Source organism: Pavona decussata, unplaced genomic scaffold, assembly GCF_977016875.1.
Source record: "Pavona decussata unplaced genomic scaffold, jaPavDecu1.1 SCAFFOLD_156, whole genome shotgun sequence".
Classification (NCBI taxonomy): domain Eukaryota; kingdom Metazoa; phylum Cnidaria; class Anthozoa; order Scleractinia; family Agariciidae; genus Pavona; species Pavona decussata.
Genome location: NW_028145568.1, coordinates 5,235,778 through 5,255,663, shown reverse-complemented (window position 1 = coordinate 5,255,663; position 19,886 = coordinate 5,235,778). Strand labels below are relative to the sequence as shown.

Sequence of the window (19,886 nt, the reverse complement as noted above, 5' to 3'; positions counted from 1 at the left end):
ACAATGTTTTCTCGTTTAGCCACCGGGGCAGCGAAACATTTTGTTTGCTTCCCACTAATTTTAGCCACCACGAAAACATAACAAGAAACAATGTTTCCGCAACAATATTTCCTAGTTTAGCCAGGCCTTTACTGTCACACTACAGTTACAGCAATCACGTCAAATAAATACAATACAGAACATTTGTTAAGCGGAAAATTAAATTAAATTAAATTAAAGGAGAAAAAAATTACATGGCTTATGGAGACATGGCTGAGAGTATCAATTTTAACTTCGTGAGAGGCAAAGCACACGAGACAATTTGATGCCTCCCATCACAGGAAGGGAGGTAAGGAAAGTCAACAAAAATTTGATATCAGGGTCCTTATCCTGCATTTTGCTGAACCAAATAAAATATCTTGCGATTAACAAAAAGAGGTGCACTTGTTTATTTCTGAAAGAATGAGGCTTTAAGCCCAATATTATGGCTGGAGTAAGGTTGATAGCCGCTAAATTTGTCATGCCTTTTTCGGTGATAAGCCATTGCTTGAAACATCGCCAGAAGCAGGACGTCGCCTTGTAAAACCAAACAAGGTGGACTAGGCTTTCCACCTCAATATTGCAAAAGTGCTCTTATTATCTTCTTTGATACCTATTTTCTTCAAGAAATCATTAGTTGCCAGTCTTCTGTGTAACAATTTGAATTGAAAAGTAATCAGTTTCTTTATTTTGTTGCATCTGAGTGCGGAAAGTCCGTATATTGATTGCCAGTCGAGCGTTTCGAAACTATCTAGTTCACAGTCTGCGGACCATTTTTGTTGACTTCGGAAAGGAGATTGTCGCTTTAAAGAAACAAGTTTTTCGTACACTATCTTATTTGCTTTTTGAGATTTTAAAAACTTTGAGAGAAAGCTTTCGGAATCGGCATTCCCAAGAAGTAAAAGAGTTTCTCTTGTTTGCCGTTAGGGATTTTAGTGCTGATAACAGACTATGAAAGGTGAGAAAATTAGTTTGAACATCGTAACGTTCTTTAAATTCATGGAAGGAGAGAAAGGTGTCACGGTCTTTCATTAAGTGTGTGATTTGTTGAATACCTTTCAAGTACCATGATTTAAAGAAGACTGGTCTTTTATCAATCCTTATTATAGAGTCGTGCCATACGCTCATTGACAGGAAATGGTCGATGGAGTTCACTTTTGCGTCATAAGTTATTTCTGACCAGATATTCATAATTTTGCCAGTAAAAGCATCAGACACCTTTACATATTTAGACAAGTCACCTTTCTTAAGGTTTCCCCTGAAAACAGTACAGCCACCGAACTGTTGAAACTCAAAGTCAAAGACGAATTTCCATTTGCCCTGGTTTTCTGTATCAAGGTATTTTTTTATCCAGCTAGACTTAAGTGCCTTTTTGAAAGATGTTAAATCAATCATCTTTAGGCCACCATCCGAATAGTCGCTAATCATGACATCTCGTTTGATTTTGTCTTCCCTACCGCTCCATAGAAACTTGAAAAAGAAATTGTTTACTTCTTGTATAAAACGATGATTCGTTGGAAGGGCGGATAAAATGTAAACCAGTTGCGATGATATGCTATCAGACTTTTTAATACTGTAAGTTTCCCCATTAAACTCAATCGTCCGTATTTCCATCGTTTCAAGCTTTGGATCTCTTGTGTAAATTTTTCAGAATAATTTATCTCCATAGTTATCTCAGGTTCGGTTGAGAAACATATTGCTAATGTTCTTACTTTACTTGTGACCCACTTTAAGTCTTTTTCAGGGCAAAGTATTTCGTCTCTTCCTTTGTTGGCCCCAATCCAGCCATCTAAGATGAGAGTGGTATCATCCGCATACTGACTGATTTTGATCTCATTTTCCTGCACAAAGATGCCCTTAATGTCTTTATTATTCCGTACGTTTTTCAGCTAATATCTCAACGCCAAGGATGAAAAGGTAAGGTGAAAGGGGACACCCTTGTCAACTCCCCTTTCAGGCTTAAAGCAGTTAGTGGACCACCCGTTATTCAGAACGCAGCTTTCAATGTTGTTGCAGAAAATTTTAATCCAGTTAATAATAGCCGGCCCGAAATTGAAATGCTTGAGAGTCTTCTCTAGAAAAGTCCCTCTCTACAGCGTCAAAAGCCTTTTCAAAATCTAGAAAGAGTAGTTATCCTGGGATTTTTTTAGCAGCGGTGAAATTAATCAAACCATCAATTAATCTAATATTTTCTCCGATAGTTCTGCCCTTAATAAATTAAAATCCGTTTGATCACCATTAATCAGTTCCGGAAGGACTTTTTTGATCCGATTTGCGATAGCCTTGGCTGCAATTTTATAGTCACTGTTGAGTAGGGGTTTTGGACCCCAATTTCTAATAAGACTGGGTTCTGCGTCCTCTTTCGGAATGAGTTTAATTATCCCTCGTCTTTGAGTCACTGAAAGTAGTATCCCCTATCAAAAGCATAATTAATTGCGTTTAGTAAGAACTCGGAGATGTCATTCTAGAAAACTTTATAAAAATCTTCGGGTAAACCATCGGAGCCTGGGGTCTCATCAGGTTCCATATTTTTTAATGCTTGTAGACACTCTGATTTGTTTAAGAGGCCTTCGCATGTTTGCATTGCACGTGGTCTAAGGCTTTCTTAGTTGAGTTTTCAAAGGAAGATTTGTTATTATGAATATAATCAGTATCTGTTTGAGAGCGAAAAAGATTCCTGTAGAAGTTCTCGCATTCTTTTAAGATGTCTTTTTCTGAGGTAACAAATTTATTTTCTCCAATTTTCAGTTGACCTATAACCTCATTTTTATAGTGTCTTTTTTCGAGATTTAAGAAATATTTTGTATTTCTCTCGCCCTCGTTATGCTACCTACATTTAGCTCTCAAGATCGCACCTTTTGTTCTGTTTTCAATTATTCTCTCCAGATATTTCTTTTTGACCTCCTGTTCCATAGAGGCATCCGCTTTTTCTTGTTCTCCAGTGACCTCAGACTCAATCAGAGTTTGTAAAACATTTATACTCTTCTCTAATTCCTCTTCTTTTCGTAACATACTCGCTTTTCTGTCTGCTGCGTATTTTTTACTTTGTTCTCGGATCTTAAGTTTCATAATTTCCCACAACAGAGAAGGGTTAACGCTTGTATCGTTCTCGTATTCAGTCAGCACTTCTCGAACTGTTGTTTGAATTTCATTCACATAATTTACATCTGTAAGAAAAGAAGAATTCATTTTCCAGAAACCGGGTCCCATTGGGTTTGAGTGTGGAGCCGTATTAATCGTAATCATGGAGTGATCTGTTTTATAACCACACAAAATGTCAGCTCGTTTTATGTTGGACATCATGCTTTGGCTCACTAGGAAAAAATCCAATCTGCATTGAATTTCGGGATTCTTACGTCGCCAGGTATATTTTGAGATATCAGGGTTTAAAACTCTCCAGGCATCTACCAGAGCCAGTTCAGTAATAAAGCTTTGCAGTGTTTTGACTGAATTTGAGTGTGTTTTGGAACGGCCGTCCTTTTTATCTTTATTAAGGGCTAGTACCAGGTTAAAATCTCCACCGATTATCAAGTTATCACACCTAAAATCGAGTAAATGTTCGAAAAATGTTTGAAAGAAAGCAGGTTCGTCATCATTGGGCGCATATATGGTGGACAAGGTGATGTACTTCCCTTCGGTTTTGTTATCGCAAATTATAAATCTACTAGCTGTGTCCAAATAAGTCCGCTGAATTTGACAGGCAAAATTGTTGTTAAAAAGAATGGCAACTCCACCTTTGGCGCTGGAGCAACAGCTAAACAAAGTTTTGTAGCCCCATTCAGCCGACCAAATTGTTGTTGTATTTTCAGAACAATTCACCTCTTGTAGCAAATAAATAGCGGACATTTTTTTTGCTCTGAGCCAGTTAAACACTCTTCGTTTTTGTTTGTCCCCTATGCCTCGCACATTAATGCAGCCTATCTGGAGGTCCATTTCCATCGAGGGTAGTCAAACGTCCGAAAGCCATGAGTTGAAAGAGTACAAAGAAATAGCTAAAAACAAAACAGTATTTCAAAATACACAAAGAAAGAAAAAACGTGCCACAGAAATTAAAATGCTCCATTGTTAGACCACTTTCACAGCAGATTTTGTAGGTGTTTAAAATTGTCACCACCTAAATAGGTTTCTTGCCCGTGTCAAAAATAGAGTAAAGAATAATTCTACAATCGGCAGTTCAACTAAACGTCTCTGAAGAAAACTGCCTCTGTCGCATGGGATAAACTTTTTAACTTGCAAAGCCAACTACTCTGTAGAAAGTGCTACTGTGGTAGCGTTTGGACTAAAAAAAAACATTTTAGTGTGGAGCTTTAAAAAATTGCATCCACACGCCATGGCGGCCAGACCCAGTCCCCCCTTTGCATGGACTTAGCTCCTTAAAGAACAACATGACCCCTGTTTTTCTTTTGATAGATCAATTTCTTTACATATTCTCTCCAGTTCCACACGCACGACAAAAATCTGAGTGTGAAAAGTATTAATTATTTTGCTCTTCTACTCTCAGGAGATATAATTTGTCTCCTATACACTGCTGAGCATGATGAGCAATTATCCTTCCGAATGGTTACTTCAACCTGAAGGGATGACAACAATTGTAGTAAATATTTACCTAAAAGGCCTATCTGAGTTAAGGTAGACACAGAGACCTTAGGGGTAGATAAGTTCATTTCCATTTTTTTTAAAGTAAAGCAAGGTAACCAATTTGAATTAATCATCAAAACTGCTCTAAACTGACTTTGGTCTTCCACGCAGTTTATCTCCAAAACTAGTCTGGTGACCTCCCGATGTTTTAGCTTTCTGACTTGAGTTAGTCATTATCTAACAGCAGAAAAAGTTTTAAAAAACCCGAGTGTCCATAATAAATGAAATTTCCATAATTAATGATAATAGACCTTGTTCATAAATGGCGGCCGAAATATAATTATTTTAGGTGTATGTTACTCCGACTTGCTAACCTCAATTAAGAGTAAAAATTCTATTAAGTTGTGCACATGCTAACGAGACTGGGGAGGACAGAAATAATGTTTTATTTCCCTCTCTGTCTCGTTAGCATGTTTTCAAAGCCGCCATTTATGAGAAAGCTCTATACAGAGGCCAATAGTGGATTAAATACCGCGCAAGTAACAAAGATTGGCTTATAAAGTTGAATTTCACATACCCCGAAAGGGAGGCCTGCTGTGTTGTTCCGCTGGTCTTTCCGTAACCTGTCTGCTCCTTTCTTAGCCTGCAGTTTATGATCCTCCTTAATCCTTTTTCTACAATAGAGTGTGTGCACGGCGGCCATGTTGGAGGACTAAAACAATAGAAGATATTTGCATAAAAGTAGAATATATTTTCCAAAGGAAAATCATTGTATTGTTTCGGTCCTCCAACATGGCCGTCGTGCACAAACTCTATAGACAGTAGGGTCACGCCTCACCGGTTCTTACGTTAATGTTTTTTAAGGTTTCCTTTTTTCGCCGTGCTCTTCTTACTTCGCCTGGTGTTGGTTCGCTAACTGAAATTTCTGCAATGATCAATTCATTGAATTCGCCGTCACCATCCATTATAGTGTTAACCGGTTCTTCTCTGTCGGTGTTCTTACTATCTTTTCCTCACTTCGCCTTTCCTGCTAACGAGTTTTCTGTTGTTATCTAGCACTTCTGTCGTCTGCCTAGGCCGTTCGTTGCACAGTGCCTTTGTTAGTTTGTATAGCGTCTGCATATGTTGACTTGCTACAGCTTCCCCTGCTTCACTCACGATGTTCTTCACCCACTTCTTTTTGTCTGCCCCTTTACTCCTCTTTGCCACCCTGTCCCACTCTTTATACTTCACCCTCAGTTATGTGGTCTTACTCTTTCTGACCGGTTTTTTCAGAATTTTCTTAGTTGTTTCTTCCCTCTGGCTGGCCAGGGTTCATGACTCTTCTCTGACTCTTCGTTGATCCATGGTTTCGTCTTCTTCCTTAATCCACGAAGGTCTTCCTCCGCTCTGTGCACGTCTTTTCTCAAGATAATGGTGACAGCCTTCTCGATGTCTTCATACTTCAGCTTTACCGTATCATTGTTGGTGCTAATACTTTTCTTTTCCTTTGACTGTTTTCTCAGCCTCAGCTTCAGTTGACTAATGTGCAGAAAAGATATTGGCCACTTCAAATGTGCCCAGACCAATATACTGTGGTGTCTTTCAATCAACCCCTAAATCGAATATTGATAAGTATGTGGTTGATTTGATTCCTGGATACCCAGTCCGTCCTGAGATACTCTTGCTTCTTTGTGTATATTCTTACTTGGGAATAGTGTTCTCGCTATGATGAGCTTTTTTATGCCACGCATTCGCATAATCTTTCTCCGTCGTCATTCCGTGCTTCCAGCCCGTGCCTTCCCTGTCCTGTTTTCATACTACTATGGATTTTATGTCTCCAGGAACAATCAGCATGTCGTGTGTGTTTCTAGCATCCCTTGCAGTCTCATATAGAACTCATCCATCTCTTGTTCGTCTGTATCTTCTGTAGATGCGTTAATGTGACTAATGGTCAGCTTGACGAATTTGGAGAAACATCTTTCTTTAATGATCCTTTCTTTAACTGGAGTCCAGACCACGAGGGACCTTTTTACCCATTTTTGACATCAGTATGCATATACTAAATATTTATAGTTGTCATCGTCTTTCCTCGAGTAGATGATCCTTTCTCCTTCCGTTTCTCCTGTCCAGTGTGTCTTGCTTATACTCCCTATGGCAATTCCTGTACGGGTCATTTCGTTTAGGGCTTGTGCAATGTTTCAACGTCTGTACAGCGTTCGTACGTTTCAGTTTGTATCCTTCATAGGGCGTGCTGTAGACCTTGCCCTCCTCGCGTCATGCGCGTCATGGGATCTCTCCTGTCGAGATAAACATCCATAGCACCCTTCAGATTTAGCGAATTTAATTTGCTCTGCCTGTGGTTTTAATAACATGGTTTTTATAGGAGATGGTTATCAGCCGTTATCTCAGTTATAGAAAGAAGTAGGTAATGCTAATTGAATAAATGAATGTAAATATATGAAACGTATATTTTGAACTGCGGATGAAAGATCAAATAGAAGAAAGATCCTCGCAGTTAGTACGCAACCTAAGCAGTTGCGAAAAGAATTCGAAAGCCTGAAAAAAATTTAGGCTTAAATGGGATTCGAACCCATGACCTCTGCGATGCCGGTGCAGTGCTCTGCCAACTGAGCTATTCATCCTTCACGGATATGCTACGAACACACTCTATGACCAGCTCCCAGTTGGCTTGATAGCTCAGTTGGTAGAGCGCTGCACCGGCATCGCAGAGGTCATGGGTTCGAATCCCGTTCAAGCCTGAATTTTTATCAGGCCGATCTTTTCCCAACTGCTTAGGTTGCGTACTAACTGCGAGGATCTTTCTTCTATTTGAGCTAATTGAGTGGCCATCGTAATGTTGGTAAACCCTGGAAAGGTTTTATGTTACGAGAGGGTTAACTGTATAATTAGGGAAGGTATTTTATAACAAAATATGCCAAACGTTAAAGGAGAATCATGACGTCATTGTTTACAGTTTCCCTCAGTGGTATGAATCAAACAACAAGCTATGACTAAATGGACACCATATAAGCTAAAAGAGCACTTTTGGTTATCAGCGTAGATATTAGTGCTTTTGAAGTTAGCTTAGAAAAGAAAAACTCTGCAAGAGTTGCCACCGCGCCATACAATAGTCTTGACATTTTCAACGTTCATTCTCCAAAAAACTATTTACATACCACTCTCAATTTTCAGAAAATACTAAGTTTTCGAAACTCTCTCAATTTATGGAGTGAGTATATTTGTTGTTAGTTTGGACGTTTATGCTAATGTTTGCTAATGCGGTTGAACATGCAAACAAAAATTTAATTTTACGACGGGTATTTTTTTGTTAATGCAAGATGTATTTTAAATTTTTGTTTCTTAAATTTTCCCTGGAAATTTTTACAATCCCAACGTGTGACCATTTGAAAAAAAGTCTTGAGCAATACGTCTTTGTGGTTGGTTTTTAGATACTTCAATATATTGAAATGAACGTAACGAATGTTGGAACGATTAATCACATTATTAAAGGTGCTCGTGGGTTTAGCTAACACTGTACAGCACAAATATATACATACAACTATACAGCGTAGATCGATCTTCCTGTTCAAATACATACATACTTTATTGGCTTGTCCCCAATGGGCTTTTCAGAGTCAATGTTACAATAAAAATTAAATAGTCACAGGAAGCTAAAAACATGACAATAATAATATGATGACAAGAAAGCTAACTAAAAGAGGCATTCATAAGCATTCGCCTAAAATCAGTCACGGATTCGCTCAGTTTGAGTGCAGGCTGAAACTCATTCCGAAGAGAAATCGCTCTATATTTCGAAATTCCTTTGGCCGCTATCAGTGGGAAAGAGTTCCTGGTAGTCCTTGTGGAGACGGCGGATCTTCTAACGAGCTTAGATGTCAAATACCCTGGAGCACATCCCGTCATACACTGAAAAACCAGAACAGCAAATCAGAACTAAAGTTGTTGCCTGATTAGTATAGCTAGCACAAATGTTTTAGCAAAGTTATGTGACCGATTTTTTTAGCGTCGTACAAAACACGACAAGCGAAATTCTGTACAGCTTGTCAAGATTACCCTGGGTGTATTGCTCCAGAGAGAAGAGCAATAAAATAATTTACTAAAAGCTAGGGCGTTTATAATAATGACCAAAGCAGGTTTATTGAAAATATGCTTAACGCGGTTAATTTAAACTTACGGTGACGTACTTGAGGATACAGTTGAAACAATATGCTCATCAGTGAATGTTAATTAGAGTCCAGTGTCACTCCAAGTTCTTTTGCAGCTTTAACTGGCTCGAGTTCTTCCCCAAAAGTAAGAGACGAAAGTCACTTCATGTACCTTGGCGGTCATGTGCCGGCTGCCAAACATCACGAGTTTCGTTTATCGACTTTATCTGGGTTAAGTAAAAGCTGATTATTAAAGCACCAATTCCAAATACTTAACAAGTCCTTATCGGTTATCGCTTAGTGCCGTTCATGAAGTTAAAAACACATAAGAAATTTGGTATCATCGACGTAACCCTGGGATGAACAGTTTTCAGGAATAAAAGGTAGGTCATTAACAAATATATTAAAAGAAATGGACCAAGGATGCTCCCTTGTGGGATGCAAGCAGTAACAGGTAATTTGTTCGACTAGGTATTCGCACGACTTGGTATCGCGAAGTTAAAGGGGAAGTATCACGGCAATTTGCTGTCATTTTAAAAACCCAAAAATGTTTGTCTGTCAGCAGAAACAACGAAATAATTGTCAAGTTTGTTATAAATTATCACCCCAGTTCAATCAAACTGTCGATTAGTGCCTCTGGCCAGAAACAGAGTAGGCTGGTATGGATTGAAACTTGTAAAATGTTAGGCTAATGTTTCCAAGTTCTCGCATTTTCGCTTCCCAAATGCACTAGCAGAGATCACGAACAGATTCCTTTCAAGAATTGAGTTGACTTCTTTCCTGTCGTCATTCTAGAGTTGTTTGGCAGCTGATTGAAAGTCTTATTTCATCATTTTTAACAAAAGATACCAAAAACCCCATGATACTTCCCCTTTACGTAAGTAGCTCCGAAACCAGTCTCTCAAAGATGTGGACGCACCGATGTCCTGTAATTTGGCGAGAATTATTCGATGGTCAATACAGTCAAAAGCTTTACTCATGACTCGAGAAGGAAGATTGTAGTTAGTTTCTTTTTAACAATGGGACTTAGGATTTCATCAGTTGTTTGAATGACTGATGTTTCCGTTGAGTGCCACTGTTAATTTCCGCTTTGTTTGGATGATAAATGCCTCTCGGTGCAGGGACTGATGCCATCAACTCATCAAATCACACGTTTCACCTGACTCTTCCGGACTTTATTCAATTTCAATTTTTCTTTGAAATCTAATCTGCAAGCGAAAAATATTTACATTTAGCTAGCTGATTTATTTTCCCCAAACTTAAAATGAAGTCAAATCATTTTCAAATTTTTAATAAAGAAACAATGCAAACTTTTACTCTGAATATTAAATTAAAAATTAAATTTCCTTTTCATCGGGAATATTTTTCATTTATTTTGAAAGGTTTTACTTTTAAGATAAGGTTGAGATTAACCGGGAACATGAAGTCTAAAGTTAAGAATAAGCTGTAATTTTTGTCCTTTTTTTCGTTGATATTTTCTACGGCCTTAACTCAGGGCGAAAAGGATAGGTGCAAGGAGGTTTAGCCGTGTGCAGTGATCCATTAGCAATCATTTAATGACACCATTCAACCTCACCGTTGCTTATCCCGAAAAAGTGTCAAACAAATGGTAAAATATGAATAATGATTAATTTAAGTACACCTGACGTTTGATGGCTTACACTGACATTCGACCGTTAAAATATAGAAAATCGTTGCCTTCATCACGCTACACCGACAGGGTAAAAATGAGGAAGAGCTTTCAACTCAGCTCTTTTGGTAGACGATTGAGAGCCTAAGATGCATTAATCCACCATGTTTTTATCCATATTTTTCTGGTTTGTCTCCTTCGTGTTGGCTTCACGTATATCTGAAAGAGCCTTTGCACAAGGTTAGTTTCTTTTTTTTTTTATAAATTTGTCAAGAATATTGTTCGTGACGATTCTATTTCAATAAGGAACAACAGTGAAAAACTTTGTGTATTCACATACACAGATGCAGATAATTTAGTTTTATAAAGACACCGCTTTTCAATTTGAAGCGTAGTCGAGCGTAATCCTATGTCAATAAAAGCGGAAATTACTTAAGCTTCAATACAAGAGACTGCTTTCTAAACTTCTTCCGTTCTCGAAAGCTTTTTTCTCTTTTCCAGAAAATTATTTTAAGTAATTGACAATGGAACACGGATTTAGAAATTAATATTTACTTTATAAAGACTCCAGCAGAAGTAGAAAATAAGCCCTCTTTAACGGTAGAAGACGCTAGAAGTTTTCGAGTTTGCCAACAACGCGTATGAGTCGTTCTGCCAAAGTTAAGGAGGTCTAATTTTAAGCCAGCTGATGTCTTAATACATATTCCTATTTAAATAACAAGTTACCAGATTTAATTTCAAATATGAAGAAAAAAAGTATAAAAACGTAAATTCAGTAATGTTTCGTTGCACTTGTCACCTTCATAAAGATTTGCTAAAATTTCAATCGAATTTATGCATTATCGTCAGCACATCTCAAGAAAACAAGGCTTAACGCGTAATTGTCACTTTATTAATGCTCAAAAAGTCTTTTTTTTCTTGCATTTGAGCTTTTATTGAGTAACACGAAAGAAAATTCGCGTTTTAAATGACAAACAGCAAACGGCCATTAACGTTATACGTTCGTCACAGAACGCAATGCTTTAAATATAGAATCTCTCCAACTACGCAAAAAATTATGCGACGGCAGTGATGCGCAGTCGCTATCAGTGAAATCAACTTTTTGTTTTGCCTTTTCCAAACAGGTTGGCTGTTTTCCCAGTTATACTCAAACCTTTTCCCCAAGTCTAGTTTTTTATCAAGTCGGTTAAAGATGCCTTTATTCCATGGTATTTTGGTCACATTACACCGAATGTAGCTTTCTGTCTTACTTTAAATTCATATTCAGTCAGCTGATAGAAACAAAACAACCAATATTTTGAGACTAAGAATTACCTTTAATTTATTTTATTTTTCTGATATTTTTTATTAACATCGCCTGGACTTTTGAATGGACACAAGAAATAAATAATATCTATAGCGTATACGTATTTGCTATGGTAGAAAATTTTGCAGTTTAGAACAAAAGAGTAACTTGAATGTTCGTTACACTGCTAATATTGCAGCTATTGCATATGATTGTGGTTATGGTTCTTATCGCAGAATTTAACGCCTTGTATCATCCCGAGTTCCGACAAGCCTTTTTCATAAGAGACGAGATCCATTATTTGGATGTGCCAAGAGTTGGAACATATATAGTACACGGCATCTTTGATTGCACCTTTAAATGCCTCAACAATCCATCCTGTCTTTCATTGAACTTGGCTGCATTCAAACAAGCTGATGGAAAGCTATGGTGTGAGTTGCTTTCCTCTGAAAAATACAGCAAACCCGAGGAGTACAAAAGGAACGATACCTCACATCACTATTCCATCAAGGTGATTTAAATACTGTTATCAATGAAGGTCCTGCTGAAAAAAAAAAAATATATATATATATATATATATTAAAGATAAAACTTGAGAAAAAATACAATAATTAGCAGTTCAAATGATTTGTTTACAATTTATCATTAAAAATGACAGCTCCTTTGTAGAAAAAAGCACTTTTTGATGACTCGGCTATACTACTCTTGAAATTTTCTGTTTGTATTTCAGACCGCATGTCTGCCTTCCCCGTGCCAAAACGCTGGTACTTGTGTGGCTAACTACAGATATCACACGTTCAAATGCAACTGTACAGATGGTTTCATCGGAGAATACTGCGAAATAGGTAATTGCTATGCCATTTACAAACGTTTGTACAATAAACCGCAGAAAACTGGGTTTCCATCTAGCTCGACCCTATCATCGTTAATTTTCTTACTCAATTTGGTGAAAATCAACGAGATCAATACAGTAGTCATGAGCTCGAGGTTCACAAAATTTAATAAAGAAACTTTCGCGAGTACTAAACAGGAGAATGAAAAAACAGACAAGCAAAGAAAAAAAAAAAACGTTACTACAAAAACTGAACCAAAATTTCCATAAGAAGCATCAAAAAGTAAATTGTCATGAAATTATTTCGAGGTAAGTTAAAAAAAGAAACCTGCAACGTTTCCAGTGGTATGGATATTTTGAAAAAAGTTATTGATGTCTGAATTCAGTGCGGGAAAATAAGTTGTTGAAAGACATGGTATGTTCTTGGCCTACTGACGGATTATAGCTGAATGTATATTCAATTATAATTTCTTTACAGCTCCAGAGAAGTCATGCAAGGTTGTCTATGATAAATACAAGTAAGAAAGTATATTGAATGTGCTTTGTCTAAATCCAATATGTGGTAATGTAATTATACCACACGCATAACACAGACTCATGTCGGTTTACAATTCCTCTGCCGGTGGGGTGAGATCGGACGTCAGCATGTAAAGGCGCCACTGGCATCCGCTATCAGTCCATAGTTTAATCTCACTCGCCCACCCACCCCTCGCATGAATGTGAAAGACAGATGAAATCAGAGATAGAGATAGGTGATAGGTATGACAGCAACAGTCAAGATTATGGTTTCCATAGGAACAGTCTGTTTCAGCGGGAGTTATTTTTCTGTTCGTAAGAGGCAAGATACCGTATCTTGCCGTATATTGCCAGTATTTTAGCAATCTACGGCGTAGATTGCTAAAATACTGGTTCAACATTTAGAAGTATTAAAGCATTCGGTCAGCACTATCTGTTTCATATTTGTCCCCAGTTTCTCGTTCTCAGATATATGTTTTCAATCCTGAACAGGTTGAACGTCAGTCAGGTTGTTACCCTCAACTTGGACTCAAAACCAACCTCCGTTCTGTGTCACATGGGAGATTTTGGATGTGGAGAAGGAGGATGGACGCCGGTCATGAAAATTGACGGAAGCAAGGTTCGTTTATTATTGCCTTACTAATTATTAAACACGAAGCAAACACAAGTAAAAACATCAATTACTGACTGTTGACCAGGATTCCAAAGGAGAGAGATGTCTGACGTCAAAACCGAGACAAATCAGGCCACCATAAATGATAATTAAACATTCTTTTTAGACTCGTTTTAGCCCGATTAAAGCTGTATCAAGTTTAAACCTCGTTAGACCTAAGTTTAAGACATGATAAGTCTAAGTTTAAGACTACTTAAATGAGGTATTTAGCCCAGTAATAAGGTTGCAAGACGAGCGATATGTATTCACTCGTTTCGAGTCCTTATTGGTTTCCTGTCTCGAATTTTATGTAGCGCTATTTTTGCCCGATAATACAGAATGATTTGACTTTAATTTGCTTCGTAATTGCCACACGGGAATCAGTTACAAAACAGAAAAAGAAAAAAAAAAACGAGTGCAAATTTTCGCAGCATCAAGCAGTTGCTGGTACAAGTTGAGAAATCTATTTATTTAATTTTTGTTTTTATTTTTTTGCTCATGAGTAGCCATTTGTAAGAATAGAAGCCTGTTGCAGTTCGTTTACATGAAAAACGGTTTAATTTGGCCCACACCAAAGATGTCATAGAACACGGCTTTTTTTAATCAACGTAACCTTCCATTAGTTTTCGAATTTTTCAAGTTTGGTTAATTTGGCGTCGCCTTTCGGTGTTTAATTTAGTAAATTAAAGACTCTTTCTGGCCCCAGTAGTTCGAAGAGCGAATAAATTGTAGTTGAAGTATATTTTATCCGCTGGATAACGTTATCCGCTCTTTGATCAACTGGGGCCTGATGATTTAATATCTACTTTCTTTCTGAATTTATAGAACCTAAGTGCAAATTGATTACCTCGGTTATTTGCAAATTATTTGTACTTGGCGAAAAAAGATTATACATCGCGTTCGGTTCTTCCTTAATGGCTCTTTATAAGCAGGAAATAAAAAAGATAGATTTTTCTACTTTGGCAGGGAAATTTGGATGTTACCCGTGCTGGATCAATAAAATTCGCTCGTTAAAGTAAATGACAATGGTAAGGCTTGGCTATGGATATATTTACTAACAAAAAATTAAATGGCATGCGCAATTTCGTAACACTTTGTTCCTGCATACTACCTAAATTATTTAATTATTTACCAGTTATTCTTAAAGTATCCCGTTATTCCTTTCTTTTTCACACTTTCTGGTTGCAACTAACAGCCACGTTTGTTTTTGAAGGGAACCTTCCACTACAATTCCAGTCTTTGGAGCAACCACGAAATCTTCAACCTCGCAGGAGGTGAGACTGGGCTCGATTCACAAGAGACTAAATTGCCGACTTACTGGGATACACCCTTTTCCAAGATCTGCCTCGGGATGAAGATCGGCCAGCAGGTCAACTTTATTACAATAACCAAACAAGCCAGTTCACTGTTTACTTTGATCGCTGACGGGCAATATCGCGCTACCTCACTGGGTCGTAATACTTGGAAGAACTTAGTTGGCTCTAAAGGATCTTTGCAGCGCAAATGTAACAAGGAAGGCTTCAATGCAGTATCTTCTTCCAAAGCCTGGGCCAAAGTAAGAATTGGTATCCTTGGTAACAATGAAGCCCAATGCAGTACTTGTGATTCCAGAATCGGGTTTGGCGCTGGAGGAAAACATGATGATTCCAACACATGTGGAAATGAAGCAGTGTACTCAGCTGATAACGGTGATAAGCACATAAAGGCGATGGGACTTATCTTGGTACAGTGAGAAGAAAAGTACAATTTACTCTTAGCATTAGTTAAGTGAAATGCTATTCAAAGTACACAGAAATGGTAAAGGGCGTCTTAAAGATGCCCAAGACGCTCACATACAACCAGTTAGCGTAAAATTCAAACAGATAGCAGATTCCATGAACTGAAATAAAAACCAATTGATGAATACGAGAAGTCATTCACCGAATTTCCTGTAACTGTTGTCATCTTTTCTAAGCCCCCTGCGTCCGAAGACGTGTTCTAATTCAATACTTTACATGTACGCACGTTACGCTTAGTTAAAACGAATTCAAAGTTTGCAAATTAAAATTATTAAAATGAAATGATATATATATATATATATATTTCAAGTTTCTTCATTATTCTTTGGTTATTGTTCCCCCAAAGGAAACTTGTCCGATTAAGGTGATTTCTAAGATGATCTTTGTCGGGGTAACTCTTTACATCTTGAGAAGTTAAAATTTATCCGATAAACTAACAGACGTCATAACATTATAACTGCAGAAAGCTTAAGATTTCATTTCATTTACATTTTATATGTCAGGTTTATGAAATGTTTGAAGATTACAATAGTTACAGACATTTGTACATCCGTGTTGCAAGAGCTTCCGCACTGGGATATAAATGCCTGTAAATCAGACGTTTTTCAAACTGAAATGCTTGTCTCAGTTTCATCATTTATTTTTTTTTTATCCGCAAGTGCGATATAGTCTTTCAATTTATCGTCATTTTTGATTATTTTCGAGATCAGAGATCGCAAAAGTAAAAATGATCATATGGCGCTTGATTAATGTCAAATTTCAAACATGCAAATTCTCTAAAATCTCTGAATTTGTGAGCGCATTATTTCATCAAAATTAACGAATTCTTCACAACTTGAATTCACCAAAACCTACTGAATATGTCAAAAAGGGATTCTTTAAAACGGGAATTCACTAAAATGACTTTAAAAGGCTAAAGGATATGAAAGAGTTCTAACTTTCCCATACTCCTCAGCGTTCCCAATGCTGTCTGTCGTGACACAGGGAGAGAGACGAAATTTTGTTAGACATACAAGGCTGCCCTTTACTTGATTTGGCAAGAGGAATAGATCATAGCACAAGCATTAATGTAGTAAACAACGTTCAACAAATTTCTCAGCATTTACTGTGTTTTGGAGGAGTAGAAGACCTAACCGAAGAAGTGAACAACTCGCTCGAAACTGTGGCGGCACTGATAGTGTGAGGTTGAACAACAACATAGCCGACCAAATGTTCTTGAAGCAGAAAAGAGTTGCTGCTTAGGGCGACCAGGCGAGTCCAGGGTTCTAAATAACGGCAGAGTAGCTTGCAATGAAGGCGTTTTCGGGCGGCGCACGAAAGCCGAATCTCGGTTGGTCGTTAAGTCGCAGCCGCAATGTTGGATTTTCAAAATCTTATGGAGTTGGGGAAAGGGGGCGGCACCCCGTTGGACGCACTTTCTACTCTCCCCAATGTTCCTCTGCTTTTAACATCCAAGTTGGCGGTTGTTGCGCTCAACCAAAATAATACGCCTACATTATAGGCTAACGGCAGAGCTGTGAGAGCGGTTCGAGTATCTTACCGGGCCCGATAAGTATATTTTTAAATGTTTTTCGCCGATTATGTACACAGTGATTACAGACAGGGTACTTGGCCAATGCTTTCATAGAATTATAAGATTTTAAAATTTAGTATTCAAAGCTAACAAAAATTGACTTCTGTTAAGAAAAATTTATCACCAAAGACACTTAGCGGGCCCGGCAAGTTACCGGGACGTTCGAGAAGTGCCCAGGCCCCTGGACCCTGGTCCGAAAGCACGGTCAAGAGTCGTACGTGGGAGCACCGAATTTCTGTTAGCGGTAGGAAATCAAAAAGGCGATTTCTTGATGTCTTAGTTTTTTACTCCACCGAAATCGAAATAAACTGGAATTAAATAGAAATCCACAAAAAAACGAATATAACGTTTTTGTGTGGAAAAACGAAGAATTGGAAAAACTGAAAATGGTTTGGAAAGCGTTACTCAGTTTTGAGTGTTGTGGGGATCAGAAATTCGGTGCCCTTTAAAATCAGGTGTAAATATAGCCGATTTTGTGCAGTTGTAAGTGATTTGTTTTAACTTCCCAGTGACGGGGGTATCAGAAATTCCGATCCCTCAATTAGAATAAGATGTAAATAGCGGTTATGTGCAGTTTTGAGTTAAGGGGGAATCAGGTGTAAATAACTGGTTTTGGTCAGTCTTAAGTGATGGGGGGGGGGGGGGGGGGATCAGAAATTCTGAACCCTTAAGAATCAGGTCTAAATACTATATTAGCTGGTTTTGGTCAGTTTTAAGTGATCGGGGGATCAGAAATTCTAAGTCCTTCAGAATCAGGTGTAAATTCTTGGTTTTCACATGACGTCATAAAAAACTGAAATTCATAACTAAGGCTGCATTCATTATGTATGCTACAGGGGGTGGGCAGAGGATTTTTTTTTCAGCGGCTCGGTTTTTTATATCCCCCCCAAGGTCCATACAAATTTTCAGAACCCCCCCAAGCAATCAGCCGAAAAATGAATACCCCCCCTCCCCCCTCACAAGAAATATCAAAATAAATATCTGTATAATAGTAAGAGACATGTTTAATAAGAACATCGAGAGAGCTTTGACTGTTTATGTCATACCTATGCCAGCCAGTTTAAGTAGCGCGAATTAGGTATATCATATCTTTTTCTTTTTCAACCTTAATGGCTTAATTATTTGTTGTCTTGATGAGTGGCAGATATAGCAGGGGATGCATGTGGACCCCTTTCAAACTGGTACAGAAAATTCATTGAACATTTAAGTGCATATTTGTTGTTCAATTTCATAAAACTGTGCACTGAATTACATTGTTTTCTTTTGCATTCGTTGATTTAATAAAGTTGCGCTGCTTAGACTGAGGTTGCATTAAATATTTCCATTTTAGATGTTTTACTTTCTATACTGTATCGAAACATTACATCTACAGGCCAGGCACACTACTTGAAAAACTTCAAAATAGGTACTATATATAGTCTCTCAGAATAATAGAGGTACCCTTGTTGCTTACAATCCTTGAAAGAAGCTGCTGTACTTATCTTTTCTTTTCTCACTTTTTAAAACCATTACAAAAGCTAGACAGAATCTTACAAAAAATAAGCATCCCTCCAGGAGATATTTAAACAATTTTCATATCCACCCTTTTTTTGCTCTAAAAATTTGAGATCCCCCCCTAAAATCCTCTGCCCCCCCCCCCCCCCCCCCTGTAGGATACATAATGAATGCAGCCTAAACACAATATTGGGTTTTTATCTTCATCACATATAAGAAAATCTAAATTTCCATCGGCTTGCTTGTTTTCAGCAGGATAGCATTCTTTGTTTTGAAAATAGAGCAGTTTGAATTTTAGATTTTTGCGCAGTGCGTGACAGAAGGATTGCTGCTCTAAACATGTCACGTAACATGAAAACATCGATTCGCCTCGTGTTTTTTTTAGGTCTGATCAGCTAACATGTAATAGAAGGGTTAATGTCAAAGTGTGAAAGTTCAGCAGAAAGAAGAAAGCTTTGAAATAGCCAAGGTAAACTCCAGATGTTTTTGCTAGTTTCCGGCCGCCATGTTGGTGCCCATCAGACGGGGCACCAATATGGCATCCCATACTAAACTCTGCAATTTTCTGTGGTACATTTTCTCGAATAACTCGATTAGGAGATATCGCTCAGCCCTGTGGCTTTCACCCGTTGTTTATGTATCACTCTTCTACAACTTATCAATTTCTTGACTTAATCTATTGAATGGTTGAGGATTTTATTTTTTCACTTGCGTGACGATGTGTGAGGTGAAAACCACCTATAGCTGTTTTCACTCACTTTTAATTAAGTGATCGGGGGCTCAGAAATTCTGAGTCCTTTAGAACTGATCAGATCATGGGCAATAGGAAACATGGTTTTCGACTAAGCAAATTATAATATTACATTTATCTCAAATACAGTTGAATTACTCACAATGAAATAGTCTTTAGTCTTTTCTGGTCGTTTCTCCCCATTTATATCTTGTAGAATAGTCCTAATTAACGAGTAACAACGCGCCGTTTGACTCAACAAATATAGCCTGCATGACAAATTCGTAAACATTCGTTACAGTCTTGGTAACCACGCCATGCGTCCTATTGAAATCCCAGCCGCAGTCGCTAAGCGCGCGAGTGTTAACTCATAATCCCCCCTGGGTAGGAACCAAACTCGATCAATTGTGCGAAGCTCGTAAGAAGAAACTATGCCCATCTCCATATAAGGAAGCAAAGGGTGCCCGCTCCTGGGGGTCTAAAAGACCGATAGAAGTCTGGTAACGAAGAAGTGTCGGACAATGTTCGGGAAAGATAAAACTGGAAACAAGAGTCGCTTCGAGTTCAAAATATGTGGTTAGTTGGAAGCTGGTTCACCGGAATATTTCGTTGTTTGTTTTGAATACCTTGCTGTGGAACCACAAACTAACTT

General features: G+C 38.0%; 1 protein-coding gene across 1 annotated transcript; it reads left to right on the top strand.

The window, feature by feature from the left end:
* The first annotated feature begins 10,193 nt into the window (after positions 1–10,193).
* LOC146465485 (uncharacterized) lies at positions 10,194–15,712 on the top strand. The gene is made up of 6 exons (XM_085128412.1): positions 10,194–10,614; positions 11,896–12,170; positions 12,390–12,504; positions 12,970–13,009; positions 13,500–13,626; positions 14,873–15,712. The coding sequence occupies exons 1-6, from the start codon at positions 10,539–10,541 to the stop codon at positions 15,389–15,391; spliced, it is 1,152 nt and encodes a 383-aa protein (XP_084984538.1). The 5' UTR covers positions 10,194–10,538; the 3' UTR covers positions 15,392–15,712.
* Positions 15,713–19,886: the final 4,174 nt, after the last annotated feature.

Coding starts and splice junctions, on each gene's coding strand:
- LOC146465485 (XM_085128412.1), top strand. CDS start 10,539: ATGTTTTTATCCATATTTTTCTGGTTTGTCTCCTTCGTGTTGGCTTCA. Junction 10,615..11,895: donor TGAAAGAGCCTTTGCACAAG/GTTAGTTTCTTT, acceptor TTCTTATCGCAG/AATTTAACGCCTTGTATCAT. Junction 13,010..13,499: donor GTTGTCTATGATAAATACAA/GTAAGAAAGTAT, acceptor AATCCTGAACAG/GTTGAACGTCAGTCAGGTTG.